The following is a 20,673-nucleotide window of genomic DNA, read 5'->3' on the forward strand; positions in this document are numbered from 1 at the left end:
GGCTGCATCAGCATTTTCACAATACACTATACTGCCAGAAAAATCATTCCATGTTGTAAGCTGACATAGAAGACTTCATACCAGGCACAAATCCTTCTGCACCACAATTTTAGTTTGTATGATTTTTGGCTAAGAAGTTGGAAGAAAAGAGAAAGCAAGAAAAAAAGTCTTAAAATGGAAACAAACAATTTAGGATTAACAAGTGTTAAAACAGAATTTGCAGATACTTTTTAGTGCCAATGGTTTATTCCTCCAAACTAACACACACGCACAACTCCTGCTAAACGCAGCAATGATTTGCACAAGAAAAACCATCTTCAAAACAGTTAAACTGACACCCTGCATTCACTTTTACATTTGAAGAAAAACTTAGGCAAACAATTTTATTTCTGGACAGCAGAACCTGGCTTATTTGCCTGATCAAGAAACCACCTGAAGACTATTAACAGAACAATACGCAAACCCCAAGCACAAATCATTACGGCAACCTTAGCTTACTATTAGTTATTTAGAACATGTTAGAAATGAGTCTGGAGGTTTCAAATCTGCTACCTGAAATAGACTGAAAAGCTGAGATGTCTGAAAAGTAGAAAGGTAGGCGAATAAGAGTTACTCATTTGAGGGATTTCTTCAGGTTTGTTTTTTCATATTTTTAAAGAACAAAGTAATTTTCCTTTTGTATATTCTCACTCACCTGCTCCGGGTACTTGCTTCCAACTATCTCTGCCACAGTGTTAAAGGAAGGAGAGTCTGGATAGGTCTTAGCCCCCATCTTCAGGTGCACAACGATTTTAGTTCCTCGTAAAGACATTCGTGACATCATTTCAGCATCTTCCACCGAGATGCAAGCAGTGGGAATGCGGGGCACATCAGGGTGGTAACTCTGCCACCCAGTATGTGGGCTGTGAAAAGAAAAATAAAACCACAATGTTAACAACTTAGCTCCGTAAGTTATCATCGCTATTACACAATTATTAAAAAGAATAGTCACTACTATCCCCAACAGACTCTCAAAAAGGATATATTTACTATTTTTAAATAAACCTTTCAATAAAATACAGCAAGTGTTTTTATAGTAATCAGTATAACTGACTGTTAGCATTCTACATGTCTGGAAAGCTATTCTGTGTCACCTCTCTTTAGATCACTGCCATGCTTTAACATGACACTAGTACATGCTCCGATACCACACTTCCTTCACTGCTTTATCATGAAAAAAAAAGCAATAAAAAGCCAGCAAGTGAACAGTTCATAAGAAGTGCATTTTTTATCCTGTGACAAGTAATGAAATTAAAATTCACTACTTCAACTATTTCAACATCAGACTGGAGATTTCTTTGAAGAGCAGTAATATGAGAGACTTCAGGAAAAATAAGACAGTGAGACCATTAAAAAAATGCACGTGCATTTGTTCTCATTACACTCAAAATTTCCACTACTACCTGTAGACAAAAGAGGAAAAAAATATAAAAATCCAACAAATAACTTTACACAAATTACACAAAGAAAAAGAAAAAAATATGCACCACTATATGTAAGGCTTCAGTGTCTTCCATTAAGGAACAGATATGCCTTATGGAAATAAAAATAGGGAAAAAAAAATAATAATCACAAGGTTCCTCTGACATTCACAGTGCAATATGGAGTGACTTCTCCTTTCTTCTCAGAAAGCTGCAGACAGGTTCATGACTATTTAAAGCAATTATTTCCCTTCCAGAGGCTCCTTCTACCACCGCTGTGTGCAGAGCTAACTGGAGTGAGTGATTCCACATCTGACGTCGCAGGATCACTAGAAGGTAATGGGACAAATTCCTTAACAAGTTCCTTCAATGTTTTTTCACATTTGGCCACTGTTTACATATTTCTCATTTTCTGTTGCTTCTGTTGAGATCTTTGGATCTGACTTGCAGAAGTACTCAGTATCACAGCTGCAGCTGAAGTCAACATTTTTAAAGTGAAGTTGCATACAAAGCCAGATAAAGCGGGAAAAAACATGTGTGGGAAAACAGAGAAATCAGGATCTAGATGTATGCACAAATTCACAAATACTCCCGATATTAAATCATTCATTGCCTTCATTTCCCACTTGTAAAAAGGGAATAAAAACACTCTCTGTTTTGCAGACAGGAAAAAAAAGAAGGGGAATAAAAGTACGCTTTGTTTCAAGAGGACAGACTCAGTGAAAAGCCTCCTAGATGAGTTCCTGTCCAACCTGCTCCGGGTGAACATCCTTTGGCAGGGGGGGTTAGACTAGATGATCTCCAAAGGTCCCCTCCAACCCCTACCACTCTGTGATTCTGTGAACACTTGAGAACCATTCTGATACCATGATAATGATCAGAAATCAACTGGTATACATGTCCTAAATCCTAAAATAAGGTTAGAACTGGGCATTGAAATATTAGGGTAAAACTCTGAATAAGCTGCTCTCCAGTACTCACCATCTTCTGCAGTAAATCTGTAAGCTAAAATAATATATCTGCAACCCTTTATTACAGTTCTACTTTGTAATTCTCACGTTTCAGTCGCTACTCCAGAGGTGTTTTCAAAATACATAAAATAGCCATCTAGAGGCTTCTTCAATATTCTTATGAATATGATATTTGTTTGTTTGCCTCAGTTACTAAACTCTGACGTTATCAGTGAAATGCCAGAGAATTCAGTTTCTCAAGGAAATCTCTAAAGCTAAATCATACCTTTATTACATGTTACCCTCTAAAGCTAAATAGTATCTTTACCTACATGTTATCCTATGAAGAAGGGCTAGAGTTGAAGCTTTCAAACCAGATTACAGACATTCTTCACATCGGCTGTTACAAATTTTAATACTATTTAGCCATATATTAATAATAGAATCGCAGAATGGTTGAGGATGGCAGAGACCTCTGGAGGTCATCTTATCCAACCCCACTGCTCAGCCAGGGCTACCCAGAACTGGTTGCCCAGAACCATGCCCAGAATACGTGAAAATCTTCACCTATAAGCCTACTTACAATAGCAGACACATTTTTATACGTTTAAACAAAAATTTAAAAAAATTTGGGGGACTTTTAAGACTTCTAAACCGGAAAAAAACCCCACTTAATTCCTGGAGGAGATGTGGTGAGGAGGAAGGGAGAAATCTACTTTGTAAGGATATAGATTAGGTAAAATGGGAGAGATTATTCAGCTCTATTTGTTTAGATGAATAAATCCTTCTCAACAAAAACAAGTTATATTGTAATCAATAAAATAACCCACAGAGTAGATACGTATAAACATTTATTTGAAAAGAAAATACTAAAAATCTGTTACAGAGGTCTTACGGGAGCTGCTTCAGAGCGTAGCCAGATCTGTTTATTAGGTGGCAACAGTTTAGGAAATTATTGCTCCCAGTTGTTTATGGCTGAACCTCACACAAATGTCGGTGCCCCTTCTCCTCATCAGCTTTGCAGGTTGGGTGACCCATTGCTCACCTTTGAAATAACAGAGTTACCCAGGTACTCAAAATCTCTTGTGCCACATAATCATCCCCGAGTGGGATAAACTCACATAGACTTATAAATTCAGCTCTTATATTTTTTCTTTCCCTTTGTCCCTGTAAAAAAAAGAGGCTCCCCTCACCCCCACTTTTAAACTGCGACAATTTGCTGTTTATGTTTAATATTTCTTTGAGTGTTTGGGGATATATCCAGCATGCTAACCAGGAGACTTTCCAAAACACATAACATAAACACCACACCGGGAAAAAAAAAAAATAAAAATGACAATTTCATGTATTAATGTTCAGAAAAACCCCTACATTCAACAACTGAGTAGAAACAAACAGTTCTGCTCACTTTAAATGAATCCATTCACCTGTGTCTTCTGGCAAGATTATGTCTTAGTACTAACATGTCATGTACTCTGAACTGCAGTAATTCAAGTTTCATCACTACCTGTATTGATTTCACTCTCCTTGTTATTTCCCAGATGCTCAACAAAAGAAACCCCTAAAACTATGTTTGTTTCTTCAATATAAGTAGCAATCACATTTCTTTCAGACGCTTATTCCTGACACTCCACCACAACTGTGAATAAAGCTTCTGACAACCTGCTGAGATGCACGCACGCTTACACACCCCACATGAACGAATGCTTGCAGGTACAAAATTTACCCCAGCTAGCCCCAAAAACAAACCTTGAAGTCACCTTGCCATTTTTATGCTCAAACTACAATGCCAAGATTACAAAGGTAAACCCAACTACCCAAATTAAGATATTTTGGCACAGGCAAGCAGAGCCAGCAACTGTTCAGACGATACCAGGACCTGTAGTGAATGGACGACTGGCCAAATGATTGCCACAAAAAGGGAAATGGACCCTAAGCGTTACCAATACAAAGGCACAAGGCAATATCACAGTACTGTATATTCCTAAGGCTACCAGATGAACTTGCATAGAAAAAGTTTGCAGCAGACACTAAGCATCCTGGGATATACCTGATTAAAGTTTACATGCATGCAAAACATGCCATGTATTAAGTATTTCTACATAATAAATTGCTTAATAAAGCGTGAAAGAGTACAGCAAAATAATTTCCAAGTAAAGTAAAATTAAGCCCCTTTTATGCAGAGATAACAAAAAACTGGAAAGGCTGCTGGCCCTATGGCAAGACCTGAGCAAAAGTTAACTAAACAAAATAGAAAAAAAAATTACTGGCAGACTCTGTGTATAACAGATGAAGATGGAGAGAAGCAGTCCTGGGTTTAGCTAAAAACAGGGTGAAGAGGATGTAGTTCTGGAGAAAAAAATCTGGTATTGGTGGGCAAGGAAGATTTTTTTTTTTTTTTCCACTGAGTCTGAACAAACACGGCTTTGTGGCTATTCTTTCTAAAGGAAAAGGATATTACTAAAAAAAATAATAAATCTGACTTGCATTTAACATGCCCTGTCCCTTCAAAAAGAAAAGAAAGAAAAGCATCACATAAAACCAGCTAGGGAGATTACAAAGCAACCCTGACTTGGAATCAGCATTCACCTTTGCAACACCGGTACCCACAGGCGAGCACGGTGCACCTCTGGCATTTCCTGGTAATACCTGGGAATGATGGCAGCTTCTGCTGCTTCAAACCCACCCTCTCTCTGAAAATGCTGTCATCCAGCAAAGCCTGAGTTCATTTTGCAAAACTTTAAGGGTAATTAGGCCACTTGATATCTAACATAGTCATACCCCAATACCATGGTTTGGTGTCCAGCAGAGGAGAGGTGGTGGATTTTACTTTTGTTTTCTTTAACAAAAGCATCTGTTCTTCTGATTTCAGACCTACTGGATCACCTCATCTCCATATTTAAACTACGTAAAAACTTGAACATATCTAGATAGATTAATCCTTTATAAACCTATTAATGTTAATAAAAACTCATCATCATTTGGTCTTGATATTCCTGCTGGCAGGAATCAGATAAATAAAATGGTTGGGTTTTGCTTTTGATAAACACCTAGATTTCACATCTTGGAAAGCATTTAAGAGAGGTATCACAGTATGAATAACAAAGCAGAGGAAAGGCTCCAAAAAATAAAGCATTTTCTCTATGAGAAGTGCACATCAAATGACTAGTAAGAAACAGATGTGGCTTACATCTTACAGAAAAGTGTAAAGGAAGGATAAAAAAGTCAAGAGGCAGCTAGTTAGTTTCTCTTTTGAGTAAAATAATCAAATGTGGAGAAACTAAAAGGCGTGGATGAAAAGATCTGCTGCTGGTGTCAGGTCAGTTCTGCCTCTTGTTACGGCGGCAGCCGACATTGCATGCTTCGTTACTTTGTTCCTGGACTACCAACCCTTATCTCTAACATAAGCTAAAATGCCCAAGGACAAATAAACTGTGTAAGAACCAGTGCTTCAAGCCAAACTGGATGCTCTGATGAAAAACACTTCTCAAGTTGAAGCCTCAGGCAAAGATAGCCATCTCCTAAAAGGAGAAGCAAGCATGACATTACAAAAACTCTAACGTGACTACAAGGCATAAAACCAAAACTTGATTATACGAAAGCTTACAAAGATCTACTTCAGCCATAATGTGTATACACACCCCCCCAATGCACAATTCTTCACACCAATCTCATAAAGCAATCTAGGGTTGGGAAACACAAAATGAATGTTGTCCAAGTATCTTTAGTTTACTCACTTATACAAACATATTGTGAGACTCTTAATTACATACATGACAGTCTATTTCCTACAGGACCCATGCCACATTCCCTGTGTCAACCACATGTAAACTAAACATTCCTATCAGGTCAGCTAGTTTGCTACTATTGACTTAAATCATAAAATAGATTCCTGAATGGAACCATGACTATACTAATCACTGGCTATATCCATAGCAAGATCACAGCTGTGACTCTCAGTAATGAGCTCTCATCTTCTTCACACTTTGGCTGTTTTTTCACTTGTGTATTTTACATATCAGAGAAAACTCCCTCACATGCAATGCTTTACACTTTAAAGGAGTGATGGAATATCCTGTAGCAATACAGAAGGGGAAATGTACGCTGTTAGCTAAGGATAATAGCTATTCATGAGTGCCTCACTCCTCTATCTTTCTCTTCATCTAGAGCAGCATGGCAAGGGCTGAACTCCATTCAAGTAAATCGCCTTTTCCAGCACCATAAAGTCCTTACAAAACAAAACATGTTCTTGTGCACACACAGACTGTGTATATTCTTTCAAGATTCTCATCATTATCTGGATAGAGAAACTGAACCGTAACAGAATTAGTCAAAATGTCAAAAGTATTGTTAGTCTTCTCAGAAGAATTAGGTCTTTAAAAATAAAATCAAGACTATTTCCCATTTACAGCCACTTGGCAAAACATAAAAGAAATAAATTCAGCCTAATTTTGTGTTTCTGACATCATTTGTCCCAAGATTCTCCTGCTTTGCTTGCTCCTTATATTAGCTTTGTAGGATTTGATTTCTTGGTTTACAGTAAGCTGAAACCATAGCAAGACTGCAAAATATGAATATGCACAGAAAATTTTAAAAAACTAAGAAGCAAAAACATGATGTGGTGCAAATATGGAATTAAATAATATAATATAGCAGTCCGTTACCAAGGACAGAATATTTGGAGTCTAGTTATACAGTCTCTTCCAGATTACTTTGTACCAACCTTTAACTGATGTAGTATCTACACAAGCGTAATAAAGTGTAATAAAGTGTAAGAGAGACCCCAGAAAGTATTTGCCTTACCAAGGAAAACTGCCTTTGGGGGGGGGGGTGGGGGGGTGGGAAGGGTACAGCATTACCCTGTTACCACATGGACTCCATTTAAATTAACATTTAGAAAACTGCATCTAATCAGTGCTAGGCACTCATTAAAATTAGGCTTTACCAAACAAGCATAATAGCTTTGACGTAATTATATACATGCTAGGCTACAGAATGCAACCAACACGTATATGTTTGTATTTCATTATAATATTCAGTACCACACACACCAAGGGAATTCTACAATAACCACAGAAGTTTTTAAAAAATATCGTAGATTAGACATGGTTTGTCAAACAAGAAGCAGAAAACAACTGTGAATGGTAAAATGATCAAATGAAGCAAGTCCAATGAATTCCACCCCGGGACTATCCAACTGCTGGGAAAGTAGAAAAGTCTGCACAATCCTTTCCAAACGTCTGTAGGAAATGGAGGCTTGCATCAGCTGCTCTTTAACTGAAAAAGAAACTTTCTGCATCTTACAGACAGGAGGATGACTCTCCAGCAGCTGACAATACCTTGAGGGAGCCATTTAAGTCATACACCTGTTTGGCCTCCTTCTGCTCAATATGAAGAACCAAGTTCCCTCCTCCTGTGTTTACATCCCCGCCTTGTGGGAACGCAGCTGCCTGCTGCACGCTACCATAGGTATGTGAGCAGAGGGCTCCTGGAGGGAACGCCAATGACAATCCTAATTGCCAGCAGCTGCAAGGCTTCTGGCTTCACAGGGTTTCTTTTTAATTTTTTGTTGAACTCCTGGCTTCTCAGCCTGGAGCAGAAGCCATATTTATATCTTCAGTGACCCCTCTAACACCAGAGACTAGCGAGCACACAGGACAAATTAAAAAAACCTTACTGGAAACAGATGTTATATTTTATACCTACAGGAAGGATATAAATAAATCCAAAGGAAAAAAAAAACCAACAACAACAAAACACTACTTTTTCTTTATTTGGAAAGCAGACAATCAGACAAAGAGGCATCACAGGGTTAGCAATACATAAGCAAACTACACAACAGCTAGCTGCCTAGAGTACTGATCTGGCCTTCATACCTCCTCCATTTAACGACGTTTGTTAGTACTGATAATGAATTTTTACATAAAATTATCAGGCACAAACAAGTGTGAAGAGGCACCAAGAGCTTTCAGTGTAGGATCAATCACCGTATCAGTGCTTCCAAGTCTCTGTTTCATTGCAGACAGTAGCAGGAAAGGTCAATCTCTCCTATATACAGACCTATACATTAGGTCACTCAGAAACTTCAGCCTCCTCTGTCATACAATGTATTATGGGACGGTACACGGACATTCCTCCTTCTTCTGAAAGACGGTCATGGTAACGGGTAATGTGCAGCCAACACTTTCAGTGAGCTGAAGGAAAAGGGTAGGGATGGAGGATACTGGTCTTACCCACCATAAAATTTCTTCCTTTTAATCAGCTGACCACAGAGGTAAACAGAGGGGGGAGAGGTCTGAAAGGAGTCGGGGGAAAGTTTCAAACTCACAGAAGAGGGCATGGATGGAGCCTTTCTTCTTCCCTTCCTTCTCTACACCACACACCATTCAGAGGAGTACACTCTTTGGACACTGTCCTACGTAAAAAATCTGAAATACAAACCTGTCTTAAACATATTTAGGAATAGCTTTTCCCTACAACAGGTTGGGGCAATGCAAACAAAGCCTCATGAAGATACATCTTAGCACCAAAGGCAACTATGTAGATGGATAAAAGGGGAGAGCTTTTTAAAGTAAAAAAACAGACAGTAGAATAACTTAGGTATTATCACAATAGATTGCATGGAAGTGAATCCCAGGAGTAAACTGGAGGAAATGGAGAAATCTAGTCATCTTTTCTGCTGTTTGTGAGTATAACCCTGTTCCCACTGAAAATCAGCAGCAAATCTTCCATTAACTTCAATAGAAGTGGGGGGAAAAAAAGGCTTTAAAAACTGACTGTATATGAGAAGACAGAGCAAAGGGCCTGACTGGATTCGCCCTCAAGCAGTGAGCAAGCCAAAAGCCACTGCAAGACATTTGTCTGGGTGAGTCCCTATATTTTCTGAAGAAAACTGAAACTCTGAAATATCCTCACTAAATAAATGCTTCTTTTAGTCACACAGATCTAATTTCTATAGAATATTAAACTCCTCGTTGATGTTGTATTAACCAGTCCAACACTTCTTCTGTTCAAGTAAAAAAAAATAAAGTCAGGTCAAGAGAATAAAATGCATGTTAGTAAAAATAATACAGAGTGGGTAACACTTATTTTTCCCCTTAAGTGAGATATTTTAGTAGTGCCACGCGACAGGAACTATTTGAACATCACCTGATCATTATATTTGCCTATCTAGCTCACATATTATACAATGACACTCACGCAATGTAAAATGCAATGTAGATGCTTAAGTGATACGGATACTTTATCTAGTAGTGCATTACACTGATTTGATAAACTCATTCTCCAATGAAATGGTTTGGTTTAATTTTTCAAAACTTGGACAAGTCTTGCCTGTGGCTCCAAAATTACAGGCAGACCCTGAATTTTTCAGTCTCAAATCTGAAATTCATTGTAAGCAGAAAAGTTCCTTTTAGCAACAGAATATATTTTTAAAGCTTGTTATAACATTATAATAACTCCTGTGGATCTAGGACTAAATATTGAGACGCATGGCAAAATGTCATGCCAAGTGTGAGCGTTCTTTCCCCAGCTGCATTTGTTGACTGTGGAAGATTCTCCCAAAAGCTTCACCATCTACATCAGATGAAATACAAAATGTCCCAATAGGTACATATTTCCTCTGAACAGCTCCTTTCCTGGCAATTAGTGTTGTGTCTGGGAAATGAAGAGTGTCAGGCTAAAAAAAAAAAAAAAATATCGTTCCAGTGCAAACCCTGGTTGGGAGAATGATTGAATCACTTCTGGGGATCTTCCCGTGCTGCTGGTTTCTTTGGGAGCACACAGGAGGAACACCCGGCACACGGCAGCTGCCATGAAGAAATGAATGTAGGGTTTTCCCGAGAAAACAGTTAAGTCCTGAGAATTCAAGTCATTTTCCTTCCTCAAAAGGAAAAGAGAAATTGCTGTCAATGGCAACACTTTCTCACTGTTTTGTTTTAGATATCAAGTTTGTCGTGCTCTTCAATACATACTATATACTCATATTATTTTGCTTACTGTTTGGAGGTTTGTCCTCTTCCAATTTAATCCTGGAGATACACTGATTCCTTCATCATCCTCTGAAGGGGAGAGAAGATTATTCTCAATCCCACTCTTACATTTTATGGATTTCTTTAATATCTAATAAAGAGTGCCTAAGAGAGTCTCTGCTGGAAGACAGACTGTCTGAAAGAACACAATTTTCTTTCCTTTTCATTAGCTGATCCATGTTGCTGAGGAAAATGTTCTTGGAAAAAAGGTAGCAGACTGTAGGCTTTTGTTGGAATGCACAATAATGATCATGACTTTTATAGTCTGTACATAAATTTAAATACACAAATGCTTTTGGACCTTAATCAAGATATACGGGCACACAGACAGTCAAATCAGATTAACTGTGGTGATGGAGAAAGTGACCTGGATTTAGGGACATGACGAGATTCCAGACTACCTAAAAAGTGACAGCTATGGGAATGCTGCAGCTCTCCAAATTCACCTCTGGTAGCTGGAGAAGAGGGCTGTTGGGGGGACCACGGGCTTCCCCGCTTCCTCCTCACCCATCTATCCTGGGTGTCACTTCTGCTCAGGCAGCCTCCACGAGGAAGGGTGTGCAGCAAGTCACCTGCATTCATAGACTCGTGTACGTACCACAGCCTTAGAGCTCAAGACACGAAAACGTTGAAGCCCACCTAGTGCTTCACTGCAAGACAGCAACAGAATAAAAAGTGGTAATTTTCTGCCCAGTGTTCAAATGCTAACTAGGGATGATTTTTCCCCCCCTGAAGAACACTATGCAGGAAAATTATCTTACTGATTGTTAATGATTAATGTTAACACTGAGACCACGTATATAACTTCATGAATAATATAAATAGAAAATATGTTAAAAAACTGTACCTTCTTAGAAAGAAGTGTATCATATAATTTTAGAAGCAGAACTGTTTTTACAAGATAATATGCACCGGCTGAATTAACTTGCAGCTGTCAAGCAAAAATTTGTTTCTGTAAAATACTCTGTACTACAGTTCTGCATAAGTATAGTGGAGTTATTTAAATTATTCGCTGGAAATGGTACTTGTTTCAAATCTAGCCTGTCTATAAACCGATACTGAATTCTATAGAACAACGCCGAATGTGTGCTGTGCATAACTATTTATCATGTAGTTGAAAGCAGTTGTTCTGTAAGTGCAGCCTAAAGATCACTTGCAGCCTGCAAAGCCTTTGTACACCCAGCCCTCAAAGCGGGCTTTTAATAATTTCATCTACATGAAAATAAAGGTCCGCTGACTTGCGGGTAAATCTTGCAATGTAGTCCATACACTGATTAATACCAATATTAACAAACTCCTGTTTTAACATGACCGTGCTTGATCTACTACTTAACCACTGAACTGTTCACCTGCAATGAACAGCTGATGGTTGACATGACCCACGGTACACTCCAAATCAGAGAGTATCACTTCTTGCTGACAGAGCTACGAAACTACTGAGTGGCTTGACTACAAAAAATGCTGATAAAAATGTATTCTTCCTTGGAAATTTGTGATTTGTCTAACATTTAGGGGAGGCAGACCCATTTAGGAGCATCCTTCTGAAACCCCGACAGCCAGACTGTCCAGCTCACAAGCTCTGCTCCCTGCTAACTCGTTAATGTCCTTCTGAAAAACATCCCCTTTCTGTACGTTTTCTGTTTATACAGACATACACCCAAGCACATTGCATGATGAGCTGACACGGATCTAAAGCATTTAATTTTTAATTTTTTTTAATTTTGTACGAAAAGTATGACGACCAATTACACCAGTTGTTTTGACAGCTTACGGGGGAGACCCTCAGAGGAACGAACGGCATTCTCCTTTCCTTTCTTAGGAAACTTCTGTGGACAAGCATTACCTGGAATTCTGATGCTTTACAATGGTGTTCTCCAATTCCTTGTCATCTTTTTGTACCTGCCTGGATTCTGCCATCTTTTCATTAACTCCTAAGTCATTCCACTAAGTAACACTGAAACATCCAAGGAATAAAAGGTACTGCTCTATGTGGGAAAGGGTTAAAGGAATCCATCACTGATTGTCACTGAGAAGTACTATACAAAGATTTACATGACTGAAACGTAATTTTAGGCACTGAAAACCAGTTACGCTTACAAAATCATAAATTGCAGCTGCACTGATTATTCCAAGTAGCTCTGCTAGAGTTTACTCATGGGTATGCCTATTCACATCACATTTCTGGCAATACCGAAATGTTAGAATTCTCTCAGACACTGCAGCACACCATTTCTGTTTTCCTAGATTGTCAGCATTATAAACTAAGTAAAGGAAGAGGGGAAAAAAAAGACATAGTTTTGTGGAGTTACAGCCTTGGATGGTCTCCCAGATAAACCCAGCAGCCCAGGATTCTGGACTCCAGGTGCTGGCTGCATCTGGACAGTGTTGAATCCCTGCTCAAGCTCTCTGGGCTTGAGCACAAACGTAGATCCCTCTAACACCCTTTCTGGAGATAAAGAGCATGTACTCAAGCTGCCAGGTCCCTTCGCATTCTTTCTGACTCTCCCATGTTGTCCCAGCAGCGACTACAGCCTTCTCAGAGCCTGAAACTGGGAGCCCTGAAAGTTGTTGTTTCCTTCTTTGGAGACTGCGAGGAGAGATACTTAGAGGGAGACACAGACCCTCCTCAAAGAACAATCACAATCTACTCCCCGAAAAAGGTACAAGCAATACACAGATTATAGAACAGCTAAAACCTCCCTTACATCCCACCTGTGAGCTCACTCTTTCCAAACCTCAGACTTTTGGCAAAATCACATTTGAATCCCAGGACCTGGTTTCTAAAGTTCATGTTGTTCTTGATGATAAAGAGCTGTTACTAAGAAAAAGCCTGGTACTTTTATGAAATTCCAGCTCCTTCATGCTCTTTCCAGCGACTTCAACTCTCTCACAGTGACTTGTTACTGAATTGAACTCAAAATTCAAATCCTTTGAGCTACAGTCAGCCAACTGATTTTAAATATTTACATTTGAAAATATGATATTCCACAGTAACAACCTGTATTCTCTGTCATTCACCTCCTGCCAGAGCCTTCCCACAGATCTCTGCTAGGTCAACCTGAAATCTCCCATCTAGCAGAAGTTAACAATCAAACACACTACATTTTATTTCATAATAAAAACCCATGGTCATGTAATGGATTCTCATCAGCAGTAGTCACCCACTGTTATGTAACAACACAACCATTACTTGCGTTTGGCACAGGCAAATTATTGCAGAATCTACTATTGACTACCTAATCACAGTTTAAAAGAGTCAACTTTTAATGTTGTCTTCTTTACAGTAAAAAATGTACAAATGTTACACTAAATTAACATTCAAAAAATATTACTGCTGCTTGCAAACAGGGAAAGAGAGAAATTACCATGAGCTATTCAAGATCCCACGGGGACATGAGGCAGAGTGATGAATGGACCTTCAGAATCCCTGGGTTTAGTTAATTCACATGATTATTCTCCCTCGTCTGACAAAAGTGTCTTTTGGTGTCCTGTGCACAACTGTCTAGAATCAGTCTGAATTTTCCAGAGCTAAACAGTACAATAGTTTCAATATCTCTTGTTGAGGTATATTTTGTGTGCTTCACAGTCACCAGCAAACTAGTATGATGAAATCCAAATAGAAATAAGTAAATCACAAACCGTGTGGTTCCTTTCTGTTTCTTAGTATAAGTGCTCTTCTTTTGTGACCACAGTACATTTAAAAGCCAGGAACTGCAGTCAAATCTCAACCCTGCTTGCTAATAACAAACAGAAATATCATCAAGGACAATGCTCTCTGTTTCACAGAGTATTTGCAGTATTCATAGTAGGCCGCCAATGCAGAAGTACTGCAGACAGTGCCTAGGAAAGCAAGACAACAATGAAACGGTTTAGCAGAAGTCACAGGCCCTAGTCACCTTCCCAGCTAACGACATATGGGAACGATCTATAAATACCAAACCAAAGGTCAGATGTAAAAAGAAAAGTTGGAAGAGAACAAAGTTAGGGCTTTAGGTTTGCACCATCCTCCTAAATATAGAAACAAAATGAAAGTACAAGGTGCCTGAAGGAGAAGAGAACAGGCAAGTAATCAAAGCTGGCATCACTGGCAGAGCAGAGACAGGAGTTGGCACCTCTCATTTAATAAACCAGATGGAGAAGGATTTTCACCATTTAGCCCTACCCTGCAGGCAAGGCCAAAGGATTAGTATCCCATGCAACAAGATGGGCATTGTAAGAGAGAGGCTCAGGTGACTGATTGGATTTGAAGGGAAAACAAAGCTGGAGAAAAGGATTAAAGTAATTGAAATGGTTACACTTAGAAGGCACAGGACATTACTTCTACAGGGAAGAGCCCATTATTACTGTTGGCCATCAACAACAGGCTACATTAGAAAACAATTCTAAACAACAACTGTGGAATAATTTGCTCCGACTTCCTAAAAACACGAGTCAAAACTTGTGTGCCGTAAGTAAGGGGTTTCGTCATACAAACGGGTCTAGCTCATCATACTTAAATGCCTGACTTACATCACAGTAGAGCTAACACAGCAGGGTGAGGCCATCCTACGTGAAGACAACATTTAATGAAATAACACAGAAATACCCTACCATATGGACAAGCCACAAGCAAGACTGTGGGAAGAACCAGAAAAATGAGAGGCTCCCTACCCCCTCAAAAACAATGCAAGCATTCTTGTGAAGAGAAATCGTAACATGTTGGAGTAAATCATACACATTTTCTCACATGTTTAAGCAAACAAGGCAAAACAAAACTAGGAATTAGCATTTCCAAATCCTCTGCATTCCTGGGGCATAAACCCCAGGAGATTGTGGATATTAACAGTTGACTAGCACATTAAGTATATTTTTAAAATGGCACCTATATTTTTCTCCCTGTTTGTTTTATGTGACATAAGTAAAAGGTTACATATCAAAATAAAACATTTTGTTGTATGCATGAGACAGATTCTGAAGCACACAAATCCAGCCAGAGTCCCTACATAAACCTTTTGGAAATCAGCAGTAAGCCTTGAAAAGAATACTTCAGATGTTTTACAGAAGACACAATATGTTTCATAAATAAAACTTTAATATATACATGCCAAAACTGTTCTGTAACGTGTAGATAATTTTTAGTAACATCATCAGATTAAGAACAATACCAAATAGATTCTGAGAAAGTATCCTGAGTAATAGAGGAGTAGAAACAATACTCAGTGGGAAGTACAAACTAGAAAACCAATTATAAGACATGAGAATAATAAAATTGGACAGGCAGGTGAATCTCTACACTAGACCTCTGTACAAGCTGTTTCAGTGTTGCCTGGAACAAAATCAAAAAGTGAGTTGCTGTGTAACTTGAAATTAATGGAGTTAATCCTAGAATACATCAAGAAACACAGCCTTTACACTGTCTTTTTTTTTTTAAATTTAAAAAGGAGAGCATTAGGCTAGGATACGCCAACCACCAATTCTCTACCATTCTGGCACAACCATCTGGTACTATTTAATCTCTTCCAGTTGTCCAGAGTCATGTGCTCTGGAGATGAACACTCCAGATAAAGTCCTCGGTGCTGCACTTACACAGAAAAAACACGGAGAAATACAGAGAAATGAAATGACAGTCCACATACTTCTCAGATCTTATCAGCAGCTGAAAATAAATACACCCCTTGTGAAAATAATTCATTGGCATTCCATTACTCACACCCCTCTCTAATATTTGTCTGCATTTTCATTGTCAGGTTTTCCTTCAATCCTCTACATCTATGGTCGCCACATACTAGTGAGACACTTCTTGTCAGTGTAATCAAGAAAACTGAATATTGCGAGAACATTAAAGCAGAACCTGCAATTGATGAATCAAGATACTCAATCATGTCAGAGGGTTCTGAACTTGCTGACAGGGCTTTTGTAGGCACAGCAACTCACACAGACTCAGAAGAGGCTGGGCAGCACCGAAGAAAGCCAGAGTTGATTAGGGTAAAACAGGAAATCACGGAAAACTGCTAAAGTTCACGGTGCTCAACAGTGAGCAGCAAAGACAGCTGTAACTCCTTAAAGATCAGTACAACAAACCCAACACTTGGCAGCTTTACACACTCAACGTCTTCATATACATGGACTAGCAATGCAAAGGCAGAATACACTGTTCCTTTAAATTTTACTAGCTCCGTAATATTACCAAACCTAATCAGTGGGTGCTCCTGGTACCCGAATATGACGAGCGTTAACACGTGCTATTCATGATATGGGTGGCCATCTAGCTACCAACAAAATGCATGAGTCAGTAATGTTAGGAGAGTGTGTGGGCCAGAAGAGAAGAAAAGATAAAAACTTGAATATTACATTGATAAAGGGTTGCCTTGGGAAGCTAGTAGTGATGAAGCAAGGATTTCAAAAGGACCATTATCCTCACAGCATCTTTATGGATAACAAAGTCTGTTGACAAAGACTTTATTCGCCCATTACCTGCCTCCACCGAAATTACAGGACACTGCTTATATTACTAGACATTAAATGGATTAAGTTCTTCCCAATTACAGGAACATATTCCTGAACAGGAGTAACCAAAACTAGGAGGAGGCAGAGAAAGCCCTTGTTAGTTCCATCAGGATTTTACTGACTTTGTAAGAAAACAAATATGCCAGATGTATGAAATAACCCAGAGGTTTCAGATGTCACATCAAACCCTGTCTACTGGAAAAAACCAAAACAGTAGAGTTACGCAGTTCAAAGCAAAAAGGGGCCAAAAAGTTTGGCAAAAGCCAAAGAGAGATTGCGACTTAAGAAACATCATCTACAGATTTCTCACTATTAAGAAGTTACCTGAAATTTGACTCCTTAATCACTGCTCAAATAGCAAAAGCCCGCTATACAATATGATCATCTCCTAAAGCACAGGCTCCATTTCTTCTAAGGACATCTAAGTTCTCTTGCTGACAGCTAGGATTTGCCCCAAAATGAGCACAAAAGACTGCACTGCAGAATGCAGTCTGGCATGTTGGCCTTCAGGGAACACAGGAAGCCAAGTAAAAATTAATGAATTGTCAGTCAACAACATAGACAGACATCCTGGAGGGAAAGCCCCTAAGTGCAGGGCAAGAAAATAAATCCCAGAGCACACCACCAATTTGTATCTCTAAGGGCAGCAAGACAACGCGCATAGCGCTATGAAACATAACTAGAATCTTCGAAGAGCTCACCAGAGACTTATAAAACATGGTTTCCTCTTATTTTCTCTTGTTACACCACAAACAAGGGGTTTTATCCTTGTTTCCTGGTCCCTTAGTAGAACAGAAGACAATATTGCTGTATCCTGTTGCCACAGGATACTGCCTTAGGATAGTCTCTCATTGAGATGTTTCCTATGAACAATTCCTGCTGCTATACCAATTCCGTAAGTGAAAATTGTTCCCAAATAATCAGTGGTGCCTCCTGATTTCTTCAGTTATGCTACAGCGTTACTGTTACATCTCTACAGCTATCACCCAGCTTCCTGCTGCCTTTATGCCTTGTGACTTCCCCAAGCCTGCACAAAGTGGGCAGAAGATGCTGCCTACTCAGAAGGAGATTATTTTTTTTTTATAACAATTCTGCAGTGTCAAAAGCGAGCACATACAACATGAAGGGGGGGAGAATCAGGTTCAGTTTTCCAATTCCCTTAGAGATCAATTCTAAACTACCTTGACCACAACTGCATTCTCCTCTCCACTGAAAGAAAATAACTCTTCAACGCACACATTCACCACTGCACCCTGTGCGCATAAAACCCACATGCTAGGGAGGAAAAAAAAAAACACAATTAAAAAAACACCAGAAGGCAATAATAAGAACAGGTACTCTGTCACTGGAAGATGGTAATGACCAAAGACAGTTTCTCCAGTAAATAAATGAAGGCATCAAATGCACTCATAATACAGGTAAACTCTCTTATTTTCAGTACTTCCAGCAAGAGCTAGCTTCCTGGAAGTAGGAGTGGTGGCACTGCTCATAACAGGATGCACCAGGACCAAAGAACATAGCATTACAAGCAGTCAAGGAAAATTCCAGATACCAGCTTAGCACTGTCCCATGAAATGGAAAAAAAAGGTAAATATAGTAGATTTTTTTACTCAAGGAATATGGAAATAGTTTACTTTTATACTCAGAGAAATGTCTTGTGCCACAGACATCCTTTGGAAAGCATTATTTCTGGAAAGTTAGCCCAGTAACTTTCTCACTTCAAACCAGATCTTTCTCAGTGCTTTTTCTTGACAAAAAGGCAATCTGGTTTAGCCATTTCTATCAAAAAGTTTTCAATAATAATAACATTTGATTTTACATACAAATCAGCATCAAGGAGACCTACTTGGCTGACATGCAGTGAATATCCCTAACTTGTCTTCCCTGACTTACAGAAAGCCTTGTCTCTGGCCCTGCATTCCCTCTTGGAATTTCCATTGGATAATCAAGAGCCACAATCTGCATTGGTGAAGTGAATCCTCGTATCACAGAGGGCACATCTCCGGCCACTACAATAGAAATTACACCATAAACAGTTTGCAGTATTGTGCAGATGATGTGACTTTCTTAAAGGTCTCATGTGGTATGTCAATATTAGTCTTTTAGTTTGAATAAAGAATGGGCTTTTGAAGTGAACCTCCCAAAATCCTTCACTGCTGATCACAAAGCAGTCTGAGCACCAGCAGTAGATTCCTTCCTGATGAAACTAAACAAAAGATGCATTCCATAAGTACACCTAGCACTGCCCAACCGCTAACATATGCTCAGTCTTAGCTGTTGCACCTAAAATTTTAATTGCAGCTTTATTTTTTTTTAAGTGATTTTTACTGTAATTATATCATAACATGGAAAAACTCTATTGCAACACAAAGGATTTTGTTTTGAAAGATGTAAAAATGATTTGCAATTAGAAGAGGAAAAAGTTTGGACAACCAGTAAAATATTTTCCCTAATCCCAAGAGAGCAAGACACAAGATTATTTCATTCACCAAAAACCAGGGAAGTAGGTTTACAGATGGACTAAGGTACATCCCACCCCTGCAGACTTGAGAACACAAGGCTAGCTTAATTAGAAGAAAATTAAAAATTGAGAGGACTGAACAGAACTGCAGGAAATTAACTCACATACCACATCCGTTAACAGGCCAAAAGCCAGAGTAACAGCAAAATTCCTGAACTGACACAGCACTTGGAGAGGGGGACCAAAATTCAAATGCACCGGGGCACTAGCAGCTCACACAAGCTAAGCATGTACACGCAGCCGGAGATGTTACATGTCGGCTTCTCTCCATCTCCGCATCCTATGAGCATCAGCCAGGCTGGTTCCTGAACGTGGCCAGATACGCCACAGAGGCCGCATGGCTTCAGCAGCCCAGAAAAATCACATAGCCACCAGGGTGCTATAGGCACATCAGAAAAAGGTGCTTACGAATTTTGGGCGAAAAGAGGGAAGGGAAGCAAAAACTTGCAAAAACTTACAAAAACTAATTATACAAAAACTCCTATTTCATAATCCAATTTCATTCTTTTCCCTTCAACGGGTGCCAGAGGCAGCAAACAATACTCAAAGGCCTGAGTAAAGCTAATTTTTTGGTTGATCAGCAACCTGGATGACCAGTCCCATGCTACCACAGACAGTATTGCTAAAGAAAAAGTGATAACAAATCTAATTCCTATTTTGTGCTACCATAGGCTCACTTGTTCACAGCAATTGCACCGTTTATTAAATAATCAAAATGAAAGAAGACGGTAAAAATGAAGTGTTTAGCTGAAGAGCTTCTGAAATTATTTTAGGATGTAGGTTAAATTTTAGAAATTTATACACAAGTCAATATTTTTTTGATGAAAATAACAGCTGATGGTCCAGGCCATTTAATGGGCAAAAGGGGAAGCCTTCTAGGGCAAAGTGATGGGTCATAGAAAGAAAGACGCCTAAGATGGTACCAAAAAATTAGGTATACTGGCATTCATTGTAGGAGGGGCAGAACAGGAGGGAAAAGAGCCTTCAGGGCTCATGACACAACCAGAGGATATAGTATTTCAAAGACAATACAGTTTTAAAGGCCAGATGCACCTCTTTGCTACAAAAAAAAAAAAAAAAAAAAAAAAAAAAAGCAAAAGAAATCCTACCAAAACTACTGTATGATCCCAGATTTCAGAAAACTTGGCAGAACAAGCAGGAAAGTGTCTCTGCCATTGCTGACGTGAATAGGCCCTTACTCTCCTTAGATATGGAGTTTTAGGGAA

The 20,673-nt window shown here is 39.1% G+C and overlaps 1 protein-coding gene across 4 annotated transcripts in view; it reads right to left on the minus strand.

Moving 5' to 3' along the window:
• The window catches only part of CPQ (carboxypeptidase Q), a 162,091-nt gene that overhangs the window by 101,527 nt on the left and 39,891 nt on the right, over positions 1-20,673 (minus strand). For all 4 annotated transcript variants that reach the window (XM_054192637.1, XM_054192638.1, XM_054192635.1 and 1 more), the window contains one exon: positions 695-902. In XM_054192637.1, coding sequence (XP_054048612.1) covers positions 695-902 — 208 coding nt within the window. The remainder of the gene's footprint in view (positions 1-694; positions 903-20,673) is intronic.

This window comes from Rissa tridactyla, chromosome 2 (genome assembly GCF_028500815.1).
Source record: "Rissa tridactyla isolate bRisTri1 chromosome 2, bRisTri1.patW.cur.20221130, whole genome shotgun sequence".
In the NCBI taxonomy this organism is placed as follows: domain Eukaryota; kingdom Metazoa; phylum Chordata; class Aves; order Charadriiformes; family Laridae; genus Rissa; species Rissa tridactyla.